Genomic DNA, 21,172 nt, shown 5'->3' on the forward strand with positions numbered 1-21,172 from the left:
CTGTCCGCCGCCCCAGAGCAGGCGGACAAGTTATGGAGCAGCGGTCTTTAGATCACTGCTTCATAACTTCTGTTTTCGGTGAGCCTGAAGGCTCGCTGGAAACACGGGGCATCAAGCTCTGTACGGAACTTGATAAATTGACCCCTAATTCTCTTACAATTTCTAAATTAGTCAATCAAATTAATTATCTGGATTAGGACAAGGAGATGCGCTATAATCTCCTGATTGATGATGTCCAAAAAACACAGAAGGCTCGCCGGAAACAAGGGGCATCAAGCTCCATACGGAGCTTGATAAATATGCCCCCTTGTGTTTACCACCTATATTAGAAGTTTATTCCATGAATACACCACCCTTTATGTACAAAAAATGCTTCCTCACATTTCTCCTGAATCTGCTACCATCTAACTTAAGATTCTTCCACTTTATTAAGTCCCGTGATATATTTGAAGTTTTCTATTATGTCACTTCTTTCCCTTCTCTCCTCTAAACTATACATATTTAGGTCAAAGGCGATTGCAATTGGTCGCTGTGTTATCTAAACTCCTCTTCCTACATGAAGATAAAATGAGCGCAAAATATAATGTTTATCCAATCTAATTATAAAAACAGAAATCGGGTTAATACAGCAGGCAGCAACTGGGTATTTACTACGTAATAAATAACTTAGATTACTGTAAGCATTTTCAATATGAGTTGCAATTTACATTTAAAACACAAAAGTAAAGGGACATGAGACCCCAAAAAATTATTTCATGATTCAGATAGATCACACAATTTTAAACAAATTTCCGATTCTCTTCGATTATATTAGTTGCTTCACACTCTTGGTATCCTTTGTTGAAGGAGCAACAATGCACTACTAGGAGCTAGCTGAAAGCCAATGACAAGATGCATATATGAGCAGCCACTTATCAGCACCTTCTGAGTCTACTTAGGTATATTTTTCAACAAAGTATACAAAGAAAACAACACAACTTAGATAATAGAAATTCTTTGGAAAGTTGTTTAAAATTGTACGCTCTATCTATATTCTTAAAGAAGAAAATTGGGTTTTTGTGTGTCCCTTTAATAATCAAAAGTTAGAGAAAATTTTTAACATTGGCTAATGTTACATTTTATACTATTGATATTCAGTTTGTTCACTGACCTAATAATTAATGGAGAATAAGACAACACTGACATAATTATTATCAGGAATGTTGCATTAGCACTAGTGATTTAAAACAAAGATAAACATGACTTATGGTAACTTAAAGCGTTTTACTATACCTTAACGCGTTTTACTATACCTTAACAATTGACTGGAATGGAGCTGGTCTGAATTTCATTGAATTCTCTGTTCTGCAAAGCAAAATGGGTGGAGGAGGAACTTTTTTCCCACTAGTTAACAATTCTGATTGTTTAACACAAGATAAATAAACTGCAGTTTCTTCCATTTCTGCTCTTTGGATAAGTTTCTCAGACTCCTGTAAATAAAAAAAAAATGAAGTTAACACATAAATCAGTTCCAAAATATTAACATTCTATTTAGAGCACATTAATAATGATTTATGTTTCTGGTTCCATATTATAAATCCCTGCAGGTTTCCTTTCCCAAGTCTGAACCTTCCAAGGAAAACCTGGAAGAAATCTTTGGTAACATAGAAAACCTACCTATAAGCCCTAACGATCTGACATAATGGTTAAAATATAACAGACTGAATTCTGAAAATGTGAGTTGTGTTTACTGCTGAAGAACTCTTATTTACTTCCATTTGGCTGCTGAAATATCAGCTCTCTTCAAATTGACAATTGAGGAATAACCTCAAATTTTACAAGAGCACCAGGATCTGCGTTCTTTAGTGCTAAGAAACAAATAAAATGGCATAGTGTTTGGTGCAATAAAGAGCTTTTGACTTAACCTGACATCTCAAGGTCTGAAGAAATAAAATGACCAAAAATTGTGACAAACTCCTTCCTCTACACATAATGTTTCAACTAGGGTGTTATCTAAAGTCATGGTCCTTGAGTAATGATCCTTACTAGTGGAAGCACAATAGTGAAAGACTCTTGCAGCTGTTGCCAGACCAGCATGCAAAGCAATATAATGAACATGCAAGCAATACACAGCAAATCAGATAAAAGCAGGTCTCAGCAATATGGAGGGGGCATGTTTCCAAAACATGTTCCCACAACATATACTGTACTTCAGAAAATGACCTGAACCTGAATCTGATGACTGACAATTGTTCAGCAATTCATAGTTGCTTACTGTATTTTATTAGAGACATGAACATTATAACTACATGATGTATTTGATTTTAACAGTTAACTACTATGTTACATGATGTGATTTGTCTAAATAAAGTTGCTGAGCTTTACAGGCCCATTTTGGTTTAGACTGCATGTTTTGGATAATGTGTATTTATTTCTAGCTCACACTTGATGTGTGCTGCATTGTGGATGTTTTTATCATGAGGGACCCATTAACTGTGTCTTGTATGTACATTTACTGATATTACACTAATTATATATTTTATTAAACAATTATAAATGGTATGTGTTGTTGGGTGTTATTTGTTTACTACAGGATGTATATATCCGAGTCAGTCACTACTAGAGGAATGTACACTATGGGCCAGATTACGTGTGGAGCGCAAATGTTTGCGCCCGAGCAATAACATAATTTATGTAAGAACTTACCTGATAAATTCATTTCTTTCATATTAGCAAGAGTCCATGAGCTAGTGACGTATGGGATATACATTCCTACCAGGAGGGGCAAAGTTTCCCAAACCTCAAAATGCCTACAAATACACCCCTCACCACACCCACAACTCAGTTTAACGGATAGCCAAGAAGTGGGGTGATAAAAAAGTGCGAAAGCATATAAAATAAGGAATTGGAATAATTGTGCTTTATACAAAAATCCTAACCACCCCAAAAAAAGGGCGGGCCTCATGGACTCTTGCTAATATGAAAGAAATGAATTTATCAGGTAAGTTCTTACATAAATTATGTTTTCTTTCATGTAATTAGCAAGAGTCCATGAGCTAGTGACGTATGGGATAATGATTACCCAAGATGTGGATCTTTCCACGCAAGAGTCACTAGAGAGGGAGGGATAAAATAAAGACAGCCAATTCCTGCTGAAAATAATCCACACCCAAAATAAAGTTTAATGAAAAACATAAGCAGAAGATTCAAACTGAAACCGCTGCCTGAAGTACTTTTCTACCAAAAACTGCTTCAGAAGAAAATACATCAAAATGGTAGAATTTAGTAAAAGTATGCAAAGAGGACCAAGTTGCTGCTTTGCAAATCTGATCAACCGAAGCCTCATTCCTAAACGCCCAGGAAGTAGAAACTGACCTAGTAGAATGAGCTGTAATCCTCTGAGGCGGAGTTTTACCCGACTCAACATAGGCAAGATGAATTAAAGATTTCAACCAAGATGCCAAAGAAATGGCAGAAGCTTTCTGGCCTTTTCTAGAACCGGAAAAGATAACAAATAAACTAGAAGTCTTTCGGAAAGACTTAGTAGCTTCAACATAATATTTCAAAGCTCTAACAACATCCAAAGAATGCAACGATTTCTCCTTAGAATTCTTAGGATTAGGACATAATGAAGGAACCACAATTTCTCTACTAATGTTGTTGGAATTCACAACTTTAGGTAAAAATTCAAAAGAAGTTCGCAACACCGCCTTATCCTGATGAAAAATCAGAAAAGGAGACTCACAAGAAAGAGCAGATAATTCAGAAACTCTTCTGGCAGAAGAGATTGCCAAAAGGAACAAAACTTTCCAAGAAAGTAATTTAATGTCCAATGAATGCATAGGTTCAAACGGAGGAGCTTGAAGAGCCCCCAGAACCAAATTCAAACTCCAAGGAGGAGAAATTGACTTAATGACAGGTTTTATACGAACCAAAGCTTGTACAAAACAATGAATATCAGGAAGAATAGCAATCTTTCTGTGAAAAAGAACAGAAAGAGCAGAGATTTGTCCTTTCAAGGAACTTGCGGACAAACCCTTATCTAAACCATCCTGAAGAAACTGTAAAATTCTCGGTATTCTAAAAGAATGCCAAGAAAAATGATGAGAAAGACACCAAGAAATATAAGTCTTCCAGACTCTATAATATATCTCTCTAGATACAGATTTACGAGCCTGTAACATAGTATTAATCACAGAGTCAGAGAAACCTCTTTGACCAAGAATCAAGCGTTCAATCTCCATACCTTTAAATTTAAGGATTTCAGATCCTGATGGAAAAAAGGACCTTGCGACAGAAGGTCTGGTCTTAACGGAAGAGTCCACGGTTGGCAAGAGGCCATCCGGACAAGATCCGCATACCAAAACCTGTGAGGCCATGCCGGAGCTACCAGCAGAACAAACGAGCATTCCTTCAGAATCTTGGAGATTACTCTTGGAAGAAGAACTAGAGGCGGAAAGATATAGGCAGGATGATACTTCCAAGGAAGTGATAATGCATCCACTGCCTCCGCCTGATGATCCCGGGATCTGGACAGATACCTGGGAAGTTTCTTGTTTAGATGAGACGCCATCAGATCTATTTCTGGAAGTTCCCACATTTGAACAATCTGAAGAAATACCTCTGGGTGAAGAGACCATTCGCCCGGATGCAACGTTTGGCAACTGAGATAATCCGCTTCCCAATTGTCTATACCTGGGATATGAACCGCAGAGATTAGACAGGAGCTGGATTCCGCCCAAACCAAAATTCGAGATACTTCTTTCATAGCCAGAGGACTGTGAGTCCCTCCTTGATGATTGATGTATGCCACAGTTGTGACATTGTCTGTCTGAAAACAAATGAACGATTCTCTCTTCAGAAGAGGCCAAAACTGAAGAGCTCTGAAAATTGCACGGAGTTCCAAAATATTGATCGGTAATCTCACCTCCTGAGATTCCCAAACTCCTTGTGCCGTCAGAGATCCCCACACAGCTCCCCAACCTGTGAGACTTGCATCTGTTGAAATTACAGTCCAGGTCGGAAGCACAAAAGAAGCCCCCTGAAATAAACGATGGTGATCTGTCCACCACGTTAGAGAGTGTCGTACAATCGGTAATTGAGATATCTTTGTGTAATCCTTGCACCATTGATTCAGCATACAGAGCTGAAGAGGTCGCATGTGAAAACGAGCAAAGGGGATCGCGTCCGATGCAGCAGTCATAAGACCTAGAATTTCCATGCATAAGGCTACCGAAGGGAATGATTGTGACTGAAGGTTTCGACAAGCTGAAATCAATTTTAGACGTCTCTTGTCTGTTAAAGACAGAGTCATGGACACTGAATCTATCTGGAAACCCAGAAAGGTTACCCTTGTCTGAGGAATCAATGAACTTTTTGGTAAATTGATCCTCCAACCATGATCTTGAAGAAACAACACAAGTCGATTCGTATGAGATTCTGCTAAATGTAAAGACTGAGCAAGTACCAAGATATCGTCCAAATAAGGAAATACCACAATACCCTGTTCTCTGATTACAGACAGAAGGGCACCGAGAACCTTTGTAAAAATTCTTGGAGCTGTAGCTAGGCCAAACGGCAGAGCCACAAACTGGTAATGCTTGTCCAGAAAAGAGAATCTCAGGAACTGATAGTGAGCTGGATGAATCGGAATATGCAGATATGCATCCTGTAAATCTATTGTGGACATATAATGCCCTTGCTGAACAAAAGGCAAGATAGTCCTTACAGTTACCATTTTGAACGTTGGTATCCTTACATAACGATTCAATATTTTTAGATCCAGAACTGGTCTGAAGGAATTCTCCTTCTTTGGTACAATGAAGAGATTTGAATAAAACCCCATCCCCTGTTCCGGAACTGGAACTGGCATAATTACTCCAGCCAACTCTAGATCTGAAACACAATTCAGAAATGCTTGAGCTTTCACTGGATTTACTGGGACACGGGAAAGAAAAAAATCTCTTTGCAGGAGGTCTCATCTTGAAACCAATTCTGTACCCTTCTGAAACAATGTTCTGAATCCAAAGATTGTGAACAGAATTGATCCAAATTTCTTTGAAAAAACGTAACCTGCCCCCTACCAGCTGAGCTGGAATGAGGGCCGCACCTTCATGTGGACTTAGAAGCAGGCTTTGCCTTTCTAGAAGGCTTGGATTCATTCCAGACTGGAGATGGTTTCCAAACTGAAACTGCTCCTGAGGATGAAGGATCAGGCTTTTGTTCTTTGTTGAAACGAAAGGAACGAAAACGATTATTAGCCCTGTTTTTACCCTTAGATTTTTTATCCTGTGGCAAAAAAGTTCCTTTCCCACCAGTAACAGTTGAGATAATAGAATCCAACTGAGAACCAAATAATTTGTTACCCTGGAAAGAAATGGAAAGTAGAGTTGATTTAGAAGCCATATCAGCATTCCAAGTCTTAAGCCATAAAGCTCTTCTAGCTAAAATAGCTAGAGACATAAACCTGACATCAACTCTGATAATATCAAAAACAGAATTTATGTTTACCTGATAAATTACTTTCTCCAACGGTGTGTCCGGTCCACGGCGTCATCCTTACTTGTGGGATATTCTCTTCCCCAACAGGAAATGGCAAAGAGCCCAGCAAAGCTGGTCACATGATCCCTCCTAGGCTCCGCCTACCCCAGTCATTCGACCGACGTAAAGGAGGAATATTTGCATAGGAGAAACCATATGATACCGTGGTGACTGTAGTTAAAGAAAATAAATTATCAGACCTGATTAAAAAACCAGGGCGGGCCGTGGACCGAACACACCGTTGGAGAAAGTAATTTATCAGGTAAACATAAATTCTGTTTTCTCCAACATAGGTGTGTCCGGTCCACGGCGTCATCCTTACTTGTGGGAACCAATACCAAAGCTTTAGGACACGGATGAAGGGAGGGAGCAAATCAGGTCACCTAGATGGAAGGCACCACGGCTTGCAAAACCTTTCTCCCAAAAATAGCCTCAGAAGAAGCAAAAGTATCAAACTTGTAAAATTTAGTAAAAGTGTGCAGTGAAGACCAAGTCGCTGCCTTACATATCTGATCAACAGAAGCCTCGTTCTTGAAGGCCCATGTGGAAGCCACAGCCCTAGTGGAATGAGCTGTGATTCTGTCAGGAGGCTGCCGTCCGGCAGTCTCGTAAGACAATCTGATGATGCTTTTAATCCAAAAAGAGAGAGAGGTAGAAGTTGCTTTTTGACCTCTCCTTTTACCAAAATAAACAACAAACAAGGAAGGTGTTTGTCTAAAATCCTTTGTAGCATCTAAATAGAATTTTAGAGCGCGAACAACATCCAAATTGTGCAACAAACGTTCCTTCTTGAAACTGGATTCGGACACAAAGAAGGCACGACTATCTCCTGGTTAATGTTTTTGTTAGAAACAACTTTCGGAAGAAAACCAGGTTTAGTACGTAAAACCACCTTATCTGCATGGAACACCAGATAAGGAGGAGAACACTGCAGAGCAGATAATTCTGAAACTCTTCTAGCAGAAGAGATTGCAACCAAAAACAAAACTTTCCAAGATAATAACTTAATATCAACGGAATGTAAGGGTTCAAACGGAACCCCCTGAAGAACTGAAAGAACTAAGTTGAGACTCCAAGGAGGAGTCAAAGGTTTGTAAACAGGCTTGATTCTAACCAGAGCCTGAACAAAGGCTTGAACATCTGGCACAGCTGCCAGCTTTTTGTGAAGTAACACAGACAAGGCAGAAATCTGTCCCTTCAAGGAACTTGCCGATAATCCTTTCTCCAATCCTTCTTGAAGAAAGGATAGAATCTTAGGAATTTTTACCTTGTCCCAAGGGAATCCTTTAGATTCACACCAACAGATATATTTTTTCCATATTTTGTGGTAAATTTTTCTAGTTACAGGCTTTCTGGCCTGAACAAGAGTATCAATAACAGAATCTGAGAACCCTCGTTTTGATAAGATCAAGCGTTCAATCTCCAAGCAGTCAGCTGGAGTGAGACCAGATTCGGATGTTCGAACGGACCTTGAACAAGAAGGTCTCGTCTCAAAGGTAGCTTCCATGGTGGAGCCGATGACATATTCACCAGATCTGCATACCAAGTCCTGCGTGGCCACGCAGGAGCTATCAAGATCACCGACGCCCTCTCCTGATTGATCCTGGCTACCAGCCTGGGGATGAGAGGAAACGGCGGGAATACATAAGCTAGTTTGAAGGTCCAAGGTGCTACTAGTGCATCTACTAGAGTCGCCTTGGGATCCCTGGATCTGGACCCGTAGCAAGGAACCTTGAAGTTCTGACGAGAGGCCATCAGATCCATGTCTGGAATGCCCCACAGTTGAGTAATTTGGGCAAAGATTTCCGGATGGAGTTCCCACTCCCCCGGATGTAATGTCTGATGACTCAGAAAATCCGCTTCCCAATTTTCCACTCCTGGGATGTGGATTGCAGACAGGTGGCAGGAGTGAGTCTCCGCCCATTGAATGATTTTGGTCACTTCTTCCATCGCCAGGGAACTCCTTGTTCCCCCCTGATGGTTGATGTACGCAACAGTCGTCATGTTGTCTGATTGAAACCGTATGAACTTGGCCTATGCTAGCTGAGGCCAAGCCTTGAGAGCATTGAATATCGCTCTCAGTTCCAGAATATTTATTGGTAGAAGAGATTCTTCCCGAGACCAAAGACCCTGAGCTTTCAGGGGTCCCCAGACCGCGCCCCAGCCCATCAGACTGGCATCGGTCGTGACAATGACCCACTCTGGTCTGCGGAAGGTCATCCCTTGTGACAGGTTGTCCAGGGACAGACACCAACGGAGTGAGTCTCTGGTCCTCTGATTTACTTGTATCGTCGGAGACAAGTCTGTATAGTCCCCATTCCACTGACTGAGCATGCACAGTTGTAATGGTCTTAGATGAATGTGCGCAAAAGGAACTATGTCCATTGCCGCTACCATCAAACCTATTACTTCCATGCACTGCGCTATGGAAGGAAGAGGAACGGAATGAAGTGTTTGACAAGAGTTTAGAAGTTTTGTTTTTCTGGCCTCTGTCAGAAAAATCCTCATTTCTAAGGAGTCTATTATTGTTCCCAAGAAGGGAACCCTTGTTGACGGAGATAGAGAACTCTTTTCTACGTTCACTTTCCATCCGTGAGATCTGAGAAAGGCCAGGACTATGTCCGTGTGAGCCTTTGCTTGAGGAAGGGACGACGCTTGAATCAGAATGTCGTCCAAGTAAGGTACCACTGCAATGCCCCTTGGTCTTAGTACCGCTAGAAGGGACCCTAGTACCTTTGTGAAAATCCTTGGAGCAGTGGCTAATCCGAAAGGAAGTGCCACGAACTGGTAATGCTTGTCCAGGAATGCGAACCTTAGGAACCGATGATGTTCCTTGTGGATAGGAATATGTAGATACGCATCCTTTAAATCCACCGTGGTCATGAATTGACCTTCCTGGATGGAAGGAAGAATTGTTCGAATGGTTTCCATTTTGAACGATGGAACCTTGAGAAACTTGTTTAGGATCTTGAGATCTAAGATCGGTCTGAACGTTCCCTCTTTTTTGGGAACTACGAACAGATTGGAGTAGAACCCCATCCCTTGTTCTCCTAATGGAACAGGATGAATCACTCCCATTTTTAACAGGTCTTCTACACAATGTAAGAATGCCTGTCTCTTTATGTGGTCTGAAGACAATTGAGACCTGTGGAACCTCCCCCTTGGGGGAAGCCCCTTGAATTCCAGAAGATAACCTTGGGAGACTATTTCTAGTGCCCAAGGATCCAGAACATCTCTTGCCCAAGCCTGAGTGAAGAGAGAGAGTCTGCCCCCCACCAGATCCGGTCCCGGATCGGGGGCCAACATTTCATGCTGTCTTGGTAGCAGTGGCAGGTTTCTTGGCCTGCTTTCCCTTGTTCCAGCCTTGCATTGGTCTCCAGGCTGGCTTGGCTTGAGAAGTATTACCCTCTTGCTTAGAGGACGTAGCACTTGGGGCTGGTCCGTTTCTACGAAAGGAACGAAAATTAGGTTTATTTTTGGCCTTGAAAGACCTATCCTGAGGAAGGGCGTGGCCCTTACCCCCAGTGATATCAGAGATAATCTCTTTCAAGTCAGGGCCAAACAGCGTTTTCCCCTTGAAAGGAATGTTAAGCAATTTGTTCTTGGAAGACGCATCCGCTGACCAAGATTTCAACCAAAGCGCTCTGCGCGCCACAATAGCAAACCCAGAATTTTTCGCCGCTAACCTAGCCAATTGCAAAGTGGCGTCTAGGGTGAAAGAATTAGCCAATTTGAGAGCACGGATTCTGTCCATAATCTCCTCATAAGGAGGAGAATCACTATCGATCGCCTTTTCTAGCTCATCGAACCAGAAACACGCTGCTGTAGTGACAGGGACAATGCATGAAATTGGTTGTAGAAGGTAACCTTGCTGAACAAACATCTTTTTAAGCAAACCTTCTAATCCATAGGATCTTTGAAAGCACAACTATCTTCTATGGGTATAGTGGTGCGTTTGTTTAAAGTAGAAACCGCCTCCTCGACCTTGGGGACTGTCTGCCATAAGTCCTTTCTGGGGTCGACCATAGGAAACAATTTTTTAAATATGGGGGGAGGGACGAAAGGTATACCGGGCCTTTCCCATTCTTTATTTACAATGTCCGCCACCCGCTTGGGTATAGGAAAAGCTTCTGGGGGCCCCGGGACCTCTAGGAACTTGTCCATTTTACATAGTTTCTCTGGGATGATCAAATTCTCACAATCATCCAGAGTGGATAACACCTCCTTAAGCAGAGCGCGGAGATGTTCCAACTTAAATTTAAATGTAATCACATCGGGTTCAGCTTGTTGAGAAATTTTCCCTGAATCTGAAATTTCTCCCTCAGACAAAACCTCCCTGGCCCCCTCAGACTGGCGTAGGGGCATTTCAGAACCATTATCATCAGCGTCCTCATGCTCTTCAGTATCTAAAACAGAGCAGTCGCGCTTACGCTGATAAGTGGGCATTTTGGCTAAAATGTTTTTGATAGAATTATCCATTACAGCCGTTAATTGTTGCATAGTAAGGAGTATTGGCGCGCTAGATGTACTAGGGGCCTCCTGAGTGGGCAAGACTGGTGTAGACGAAGGAGGGGATGATGCAGTACCATGCTTACTCCCCTCACTTGAGGAATCATCTTGGGCATCATTTTCACAAAAATCACATCTATTTAAATGAGTAGGCATAAAACAGGCATAAACTTGATAACAAAGTACAAAAAACGTTTTAAAATAAAACCGTTACTGTCACTTTAAATTTTAAACTGAACACACTTTATTACTGCAATTGCGAAAAAGTATGAAGGAATTGTTCAAAATTCACCAAAATTTCACCACAGTGTCTTAAAGCCTTAAAAGTATTGCACACCAAATTTGGAAGCTTTAACCCTTAAAATAACGGAACCGGAGCCGTTTTTATCTTTAACCCCTTTACAGTCCCTGGTATCTGCTTTGCTGAGACCCAACCAAGCCCAAAGGGGAATACGATACCAAATGACGCCTTCAGAAAGTCTTTTCTATGTATCAGAGCTCCTCACACATGCGACTGCATGTCATGCTTCTCAAAAACAAGTGCGCAATACCGGCGCGAAAATGAGGCTCTGCCTATGATTAGGGAAAGCCCCTAGAGAATAAGGTGTCCAAAACAGTGCCTGCCGATATATATTTTACAAAATACCCAGATTAAAATGATTCCTCAAGGCTAAATATGTTTATATATGAATCGATTTAGCCCAGAAAATGTCTACAGTCTTAACAAGCCCTTGTAAAGCCCTTATTTACTGTCTGTAATAAAAATGGCTTACCGGATCCCATAGGGAAAATGACAGCTTCCAGCATTACATCGTCTTGTTAGAATGTGTCATACCTCAAGCAGCAAAGTCTGCTCACTGTTCCCCCAACTGAAGTTAATTCCTCTCAACAGTCCTGTGTGGAACAGCCATCGATTTTAGTAACGGTTGCTAAAATCATTTTCCTCTTACAAACAGAAATCTTCATCTCTTTTCTGTTTCAGAGTAAATAGTACATACCAGCACTATTTTAAAATAACAAACTCTTGATTGAATAATAAAAACTACTCTAAGCCATCTCCGTGGAGATGTTGCCTGTACAACGGCAAAGAGAATGACTGGGGTAGGCGGAGCCTAGGAGGGATCATGTGACCAGCTTTGCTGGGCTCTTTGCCATTTCCTGTTGGGGAAGAGAATATCCCACAAGTAAGGATGACGCCGTGGACCGGACACACCTATGTTGGAGAAAATGGCATCACAGATAAAATTATTAGCATGCTGAAGAAGAATAATAATATTATGAGAATCATGATCTGTTACTTGTTGCGCTAAAGTTTCCAACCAAAAAGTTGAAGCTGCAGCAACATCAGCCAATGATATAGCAGGTCTAAGAAGATTACCTGAACACAGATAAGCTTTTCTTAGAAAGGATTCAATTTCCTATCTAAAGGATCCTTAAACGAAGTACCATCTGACGTAGGAATAGTAGTACGTTTAGCAAGGGTAGAAATAGCCCCATCAACTCTAGGGATTTTGTCCCAAAATTCTAATCTGTCAGACGGCACAGGATATAATTGCTTAAAACGTTTAGAAGGAGTAAATGAATTACCCAATTTATCCCATTCTCTGGAAATTACTTCAGAAATAGCATTAGGAACAGGAAAAACTTCTGGAATAACCACAGGAGATTTAAATACCTTATCTAAACGTTTAGAATTAGTATCAAGAGGACCAGAATCCTCTATTTCTAAAGCAATTAGTACTTCTTTAAGTAAAGAACGAATAAATTCCATTTTAAATAAATATGAAGATTTATCAGCATCAATCTCTGAGACAAAATCCTCTGAACCAGAAGAGTCATCAGAATCAGAATGATGATGTTCATTTAAAAATTCATCTGTAGAGAGAGAAGTTTTAAAAGATTTTTTATGTTTACTAGAAGGAGAAATAACAGACATAGCCTTCTTGATGGATTCAGAAACAAAATCTCTTATGTTATCAGGAACATTCTGCACCTTAGATGTTGAAGGAACTGCAACAGGCAATGGTACATTACTAAAGGAAATATTATCTGCATTAACAAGTTTGTCATGACAATTAATACAAACAACAGCCGGAGGAATAGCTACCAAAAGTTTACAGCAGATACACTTAGCTTTGGTAGTTCCAGCACTAGACAGCGATTTTCCTGAAGTATCTTCTGACTCAGATGCAACGTGAGACATCTTGCAATATGTAAGAGAAAAAACAACATATAAAGCAAAATTGATCAAATTCCTTAAATGACAGTTTCAGGAATGGGAAAAAATGCCAGTGAACAAGCTTCTAGTAACCAGAAGCAAAGAAAAAATGAGACTGAAATAATGTGGAGACAAAAGCGACGCCCAAATTTTTTAGCGCCAAATAAGACGCCCACATTATTTGGCGCCTAAATGCTTTTTGGCGCCAAAATGACGCCACATCCGGAACGCTGACATTTTTGGCGCAAAAGGACGTCAAAAAATGACGCAACTTCCGGCGACACGTATGACGCCGGAAACAGAAAAGATTTTTTGCGCCAAAAAAGTCCGCGCCAAGAATGACGCAATAAAATGAAGCATTTTCAGCCCCCGCGAGCCTAACAGCCCACAGGGAAAAAAAGAGTCAAAATTTTTTTTTTTAAGGTAAGAAAAAATGATTGATTCAAATGCATTATCCCAAATATGAAACTGACTGTCTGAAAATAAGGAATGTTGAACATTCTGAGTCAAGGCAAATAAATGTTTGAATACATATATTTAGAACTTTATAAACAAAGTGCCCAACCATAGCTTAGAGTGTCACAGAAAATAAGATTTACTTACCCCAGGACACTCATCTACATGTTTGTAGAAAGCCAAACCAGTACTGAAACGAGAATCAGCAGAGGTAATGGTATATAAATAAGAGTATATCGTCAATCTGAAAAGGGAGGTAAGAGATGAATCTCTACGACCGATAACAGAGAACCTATGAAATAGACCCCGTAGAAGGAGATCACTGCATTCAAAATAGGCAATACTCTCCTCACATCCCTCTGACATTCACTGCACGTTGAGAGGAAAACCGGGCTCCAACTTGCTGCGGAGCGCATATCAACGTAGGATCTAGCACAAACTTACTTCACCACCTCCATAGGAGGCAAAGTTTGTAAAACTGAGTTGTGGGTGTGGTGAGGGGTGTATTTGTAGGCATTTTGAGGTTTGGGAAACTTTGCCCCTCCTGGTAGGAATGTATATCCCATACGTCACTAGCTCATGGACTCTTGCTAATTACATGAAAGAAAAGGGGTTTATCGCGGGGGTTTGCCACCACTGGAATAAATCAGAATTATTTTTTTTGGGGGGGGGGGGGCACATTTTGGAATTTTCCCTGGGAACCAGGTTGTCTACAAACAGCCAAAATATATAATAAAATCCACATTACCTCCAAAAGCTGATTAGGAGAAATTTTCCCAAGTCCATTATTAAGCAGCACAGCCTTCTGCATCAGAAATATGGCTTTAGACAGCCTGTTTTTGTTCATTTTTGCAATTAATTCAGACTCTGAAACCAAAAAAGGCAAAAAATTAAAAAAAAACTTGTTGATGTTGTCAGGTTGTTATAGGTTAAAGAGTGTACCAAGTATAACATTATATAGGAAAAAGACAACATAAAATGAGCTGTTACCTGGTGTTAGTGGTGATTAACCTGCTAAGGGAATTAAATTTTCCAGGGACCATACCCAGGGATAGATTACAAATGTTGTGCAAACTTGTGCACGTATTACAAGTTGAAAGTAAACATGTGCGCTCGAGCACAAACAAAATCTGCGCTTCTCAGGTTAGCGTAATTGAAGACCTAGCACAAAGTATAAGGGTGAAAAAAAGTTGCACTAAACACAACATAAGTACATTAAAATAAAATGTTTTACTCATATCTACACTATCTGATTAAAAGTATTCATATAAATATTAAAGGTATATGATTCATGACAAGGTGTTTGACTGGAAAGGGCTATAAAGTGTATAAACAAATATATATAAGTCTATCATTTTAATGGTAGGTTTATTTGAACAGTGAGCGACAGCATAACAAAAAACCCAGAAAAACGCATTTTAAAAAAGTTATAAATTCATTTGCATTTTAATGAGTTAAATAAGTATTTGACCCCTTTGCAAAACATGACTTCGTACTTGGTGGCAAAACCCTTTTTGGCAATCACAGAAGTCAGACGTTTCTTGTAGTTGGTCACCAGGTTTGCACACATCTCAGGAGGAATTTTGGCTCACTCCTCTTTGCAGATCCTCTCCAAGTCATTAAGGTTTCAAGGTTGACGTGGCAACTCGAACCTTCAGCTCCCTCCACAGATTTTCTATGGGTTTAAGGTTTGGAGACTGGCTAGGCCACTCCAGGACCTTAATGTGCTTCTTCTTGAGCCACTCATGTGATTTGGGTCATTGTCAGTCTGGAATACCCATCCACGACCCATTTTCAATGCCCTGGCTGAGGGAAGGAGGTTCTCACCCAAGATTTGACGGTACATGGCCCCGTCCATCGTCCCTTTGATGCAGTGAAGTTGTCCTGTCCCCTTAGCAGAAAAACACCCCCAAAGCATAATGTTTCCACCTCCATGTTTGATGGTGGGGATGGTGTTCTTGGGGTCATAGGCAGCATTGCTCCTCCTCCAAACACGGTGAGTTGAGCTGATGCCAAAGAGCTCGATTTTGTTCTCATCTGACCACAACACTTTCACCCAGTTTGCCTCTGAATCATTCAGATGTTCATTGGCAAAATTCAGACTGGCCTGTACATGTGCTTTCTTGAGGAGGTGCTGCAGGATTTCAGTCCTTCACGGCGTAGTGTGTTACCAATAGTTTTATTGGTGACTATGGTCCCAGCTGCCTTGATATAATTGACAAGATCCTCCTATGTAGTTCTTGACTGATTCCTCACCGTTCTCATGATCATTGAAACTCCACGAGGTGAGATCTTGCATGGAGCCCCAGACCGAGGGAGATTGACAGTTATTTTGTGTTTCTTCCATTTGCGAATAATAACACCAACTGTTGTTACCTTCTCATCAAGCCGCTTGGTGATGGTCTTATAGCCCATTCCAGCCTTATGTAGATCTACAATCTTGTCCCTGACATCCTTGGACAGCTCTTTGATCTTGGCCATGGTGGAGAGTTTGGAATCTGATTGATGGATTGCTTCTGTGGACAGGTGTCTTTTATACAGGTAACAAGCTGAGATTAGGAGCACTCCCTTTAAGAGAGTGCTCCTAATCTCAGCTCGTTACCTGTATAAAAGACACCTGGGAGCCAGAAATCTTGCTGATTGATAAGGGATCAAATACTTATTTCACTCATTAAAATGCAAATAAATGTATAACTTTTTGAAATCTATTTTTGTTGTTGTTATTCTGTCTCTCACTAGTCAAATAAACTTACCATTAAAATTATAGCCAGATCATTTCTTTGTCAGTGTGCAAACGTACAAAATCAGCAGGGGATCAAATAATTTTTCCCTCACTATATATATATATATATATATATATATATATATATATATAGATAGATATATTCATATACCTATGTTTGTAAGATAATAATAAACCACTGAATTGAAATCCAGGAGTGCTGCAGTCTATTCATAGTTATATATATATATATATATACATATATATATATATATATATATATATACACCTGGATATATACACACACACACACTTTGGAGCCCTTCGCCGACAAATACCTTTAAACATGCATATTAATATTTATTAAATTTTAATATTTTTTATTGTGTTTTTAGTGTAAATATTTCACATCCCAATGTTCTTCAGATAGAAGAAAATGTTATATATATATATATATATATATATATATTTATGTATCGGTATATAGATAGATAGATAGATAGATAGATAGATAGATAGATAAATAGATGATAGATATATATTTTACAAAAAATGTCATCAGATATATATAGAAATACTGAATATATTTAAAAAAATAAAAAAAACAGAATTTATGCTTACCTGATAAATTACTTTCTCCAACGGTGTGTCCGGTCCACGGCGTCATCCTTACTTGTGGGATATTCTCTTCCCCAACAGGAAATGGCAAAGAGTCCCAGCAAAGCTGGTCACATGATCCCTCCTAGGCTCCGCCCACCCCAGTCATTCGACCGACGGACAGGAGGAAATATATATAGGAGAAACCATATGATACCGTGGTGACTGTAGTTAGAGAAAATAATTCATCAGACCTGATTAAAAAACCAGGGCGGGCCGTGGACCGGACACACCGTTGGAGAAAGTAATTTATCAGGTAAGCATAAATTCTGTTTTCTCCAACATTGGTGTGTCCGGTCCACGGCGTCATCCTTACTTGTGGGAACCAATACCAAAGCTTTAGGACACGGATGAAGGGAGGGAGCAAATCAGGTCACCTAAACGGAAGGAACCACAGCTTGCAAAACCTTTCTCCCAAAAATAGCCTCCGAAGAAGCAAAAGTATCAAATTTGTAAAATTTGGCAAAAGTGTGCAGTGAAGACCAAGTCGCTGCCTTACATATCTGGTCAACAGAAGCCTCGTTCTTGAAGGCCCATGTGGAAGCCACAGCCCTAGTGGAGTGAGCTGTGATTCTTTCAGGAGGCTGCCGTCCGGCAGTCTCATAAGCCAATCGGATGATGCTTTTAAGCCAAAAGGAAAGAGAGGTAGAAGTCGCTTTTTGACCTCTCCTTTTACCAGAATAAACAACAAACAAGGAAGATGTTTGTCTGAAATCTTTAGTAGCCTCTAAATAGAACTTTAGAGCACGGACTACGTCCAAATTGTGTAACAAACGTTCCTTCTTTGAAACTGGATTCGGACACAAAGAAGGTACAACTATCTCCTGGTTAATATTTTTGTTAGAAACAACCTTAGGAAGAAAACCAGGCTTAGTACGCAAAACCACCTTATCTGCATGGAACACCAGATAAGGAGGAGAACACTGCAGAGCAGATAACTCTGAAACTCTTCTAGCAGAAGAAATTGCAACCAAAAACAAAACTTTCCAATATAGTAACTTAATATCTATGGAATGTAAGGGTTCAAACGGAACCCCTTGAAGAACTGAAAGAACTAGATTTAGACTCCAGGGAGGAGTCAAAGGTCTGTAAACAGGCTTGATCCTAACCAGAGCCTGAACAAATGCTTGAACATCTGGCACAGCTGCCAGTCTTTTGTGTAGTAAGACAGATAAAGCAGAGATCTGTACCTTTAGGGAACTTGCAGATAATCCTTTCTCCAAACCTTCTTGAAGAAAGGAGAGAATCTTAGGAATTTTTATCTTATTCCATGGGAATCCTTTGGATTCACACCAACAGATATATTTTTTCCATATTTTATGGTAAATTTTTCTAGTTACAGGTTTTCTGGCCTGAACCAGAGTATCTATCACCGAATCTGAAAACCCACGCTTTGATAGAATCAAGCGTTCAATCTCCAAGCCGTCAGTTGGAGGGAGACCAGATTTGGGTGTTCGAATGGACCTTGAACAAGAAGGTCCTGTCTCAAAGGTAGCTTCCATGGTGGAGCCGATGACATATTCACCAGGTCTGCATACCAAGTCCTGCGTGGCCACGCAGGAGCTATCAAGATCACCGAGGCCCTCTCCTGATTGATCCTGGCTACCAGCCTGGGAATGAGAGGAAACGGTGGGAATACGTAAGCTAGGTTGAAGGTCCAAGGTGCAACTAGTGCATCTACTAGAGTCGCCTTGGGATCCCTGGATCTGGACCCGTAGCAAGGAACCTTGAAGTTCTGACGAGACGCCATCAGATCCATGTCTGGAATGCCCCATAATTGAGTTATTTGGGCAAAGATTTCCGGATGGAGTTCCCACTCCCCCGGATGAAATGTCTGACGACTCAGAAAATCCGCTTCCCAATTTTCCACTCCTGGGATGTGGATCGCAGACAAGTGGCAGGAGTGATCCTCCGCCCATTGAATTATTTTGGTCACTTCTTTCATCGCTAGGGAACTCTTTGTTCCCCCTTGATGATTGATATAAGCTACAGTCGTCATGTTGTCTGATTTGAACCTTATGAATTTGGCCTTTGCTAGTTGAGGCCAAGCTCTGAGAGCATTGAATATCGCTCTCAGTTCCAGAATGTTTATCGGGAGAAGAGACTCTTCCCGAGACCATAGACCCTGAGCTTTCAGGGATTCCCAGACCGCACCCCAGCCCACTAGACTGGCGTCGGTCGTGACAATGACCCACTCTGGCCAGCGGAAGCTCATTCCCTGGGACAGATGGTCCAGGGTCAGCCACCAACGGAGTGAATCTCTGGTCTTTTGATCTACTTGAATCATTGGAGACAAGTCTGTATAGTCCCCATTCCACTGTTTGAGCATGCACAGTTGTAATGGTCTTAGATGAATTCGTGCAAAAGGAACTATGTCCATTGTTGCAACCATCAATCCTATTACTTCCATGCACTGCGCTATGGAAGGACGAGGAACAGAATGAAGCACTTGACAAGAGCTTAGAAGTTTTGATTTTCTGACCTCTGTCAGAAAAATCCTCATTTCTAAGGAATCTATTATTGTTCCCAAGAAGGGAACTCTTGTTGACGGGGACAGAGAACTCTTTTCTTTGTTCACTTTCCATCCGTGAGATGTGAGAAAGGCTAGAACGATGTCCGTATGAGCCTTTGCCTTTGACAGGGACGACGCTTGTATTAGAATGTCGTCCAAGTAAGGTACTACTGCAATGCCCCTTGGTCTTAGAACCGCTAGAAGGGACCCTAGCACCTTTGTGAAAATCCTTGGAGCAGTGGCTAATCCGAATGGAAGAGCCACAAACTGGTAATGTTTGTCCAGAAAAGCGAACCTTAGGAACTGATGATGTTCCTTGTGGATAGGGATATGTAGGTACGCATCCTTTAGATCCACGGTAGTCATAAATTGACTTTCCTGGATGGTGGGTAGAATCGTTCGAATAGTTTCCATTTTGAACGATGGTACCCTGAGAAATTTGTTTAGGATCTTCAAATCCAAAATTGGTCTGAACGTTCCCTCTTTTTTGGGAACTACGAACAGATTGGAATAAAATCCCATTCCTTGTTCCTTTATTGGAACTGGGTGTATCACTCCCATCTTTAACAGGTCTTCTACACAATGTAAGAATGCCTGTCTCTTTATTTGGTTTGAGGATAAGTGAGACTTGTGGAACCTTCCCCTTGGGGGTAGTTCCTTGAATTCCAGGAGATAACCTTGAGAAACTATTTCTAGCGCCCAAGGATCCTGAACATCTCTTGCCCAAGCCTGAGCAAAGAGAGAGAGTCTGCCCCCCACCAGATCCGGTCCCGGATCGGGGGCTACTCCTTCATGCTGTCTTGTTAGCAGTGGCAGGCTTCTTGGCCTGCTTACCTTTGTTCCAGCCTTGCATTGGTTTCCAGGCTGGTTTGGGTTGTGAGGCATTACCCTCTTGCTTAGAGGATGCAGAATTAGAGGCTGGTCCATTTCTGCGAAAGGGACGAAAATTAGGCTTATTTTTAGCCTTAAAAGACCTATCCTGTGGAAGGGCGTGGCCCTTTCCCCCAGTGATGTCTGAAATAATCTCTTTCAAATCAGGTCCAAATAAAGTTTTACCTTTGAAAGGAATGTTAAGTAATTTTGTCTTGGATGACACATCCGCTGACCAAGACTTTAGCCAAAGCGCTCTGCGTGCCACAATAGCAAACCCTGAATTTTTCGCCGCTAATTTTGCTAATTGCAAAGCGGCATCTAAAATAAAAGAGTTAGCCAATTTAAGTGCGTGAACTCTGTCCATAACCTCCTCATATGGAGTTTCTCTACTGAGCGACTTTTCTAGTTCCTCGAACCAGAACCACGCTGCCGTAGTGACAGGAACAATGCATGAAATTGGTTGTAGAAGGTAGCCTTGCTGTACAAAAATCTTTTTAAGCAAACCTTCCAATTTTTTATCCATAGGATCTTTGAAAGCACAACTATATTCGATAGGAATAGTAGTGCGTTTGTTTAGAGTAGAAACTGCCCCCTCGACCTTGGGGACTGTCTGCCATAAGTCCTTTCTGGGGTCGACCATAGGAAATAATTTCTTAAATATAGGGGGAGGAACAAAAGGTATGCCGGGCTTTTCCCACTCTTTATT

General features: G+C 41.0%; 1 protein-coding gene across 1 annotated transcript in view; it reads right to left on the reverse strand.

The window, feature by feature from the left end:
• CFAP54 (cilia and flagella associated protein 54) overlaps positions 1 to 21,172 on the reverse strand; it is a 901,430-nt gene that overhangs the window by 668,603 nt on the left and 211,655 nt on the right. Inside the window, exons 20-21 of the mRNA XM_053719246.1 lie at positions 14,451 to 14,569; positions 1,293 to 1,469 (exon numbers count right to left, since the gene is read on the reverse strand). Of these exons, the coding sequence (XP_053575221.1) occupies positions 1,293 to 1,469; positions 14,451 to 14,569 (296 nt within the window). The remainder of the gene's footprint in view (positions 1 to 1,292; positions 1,470 to 14,450; positions 14,570 to 21,172) is intronic.

This window comes from Bombina bombina, chromosome 6 (assembly GCF_027579735.1).
Source record: "Bombina bombina isolate aBomBom1 chromosome 6, aBomBom1.pri, whole genome shotgun sequence".
NCBI lineage: Eukaryota > Metazoa > Chordata > Amphibia > Anura > Bombinatoridae > Bombina > Bombina bombina.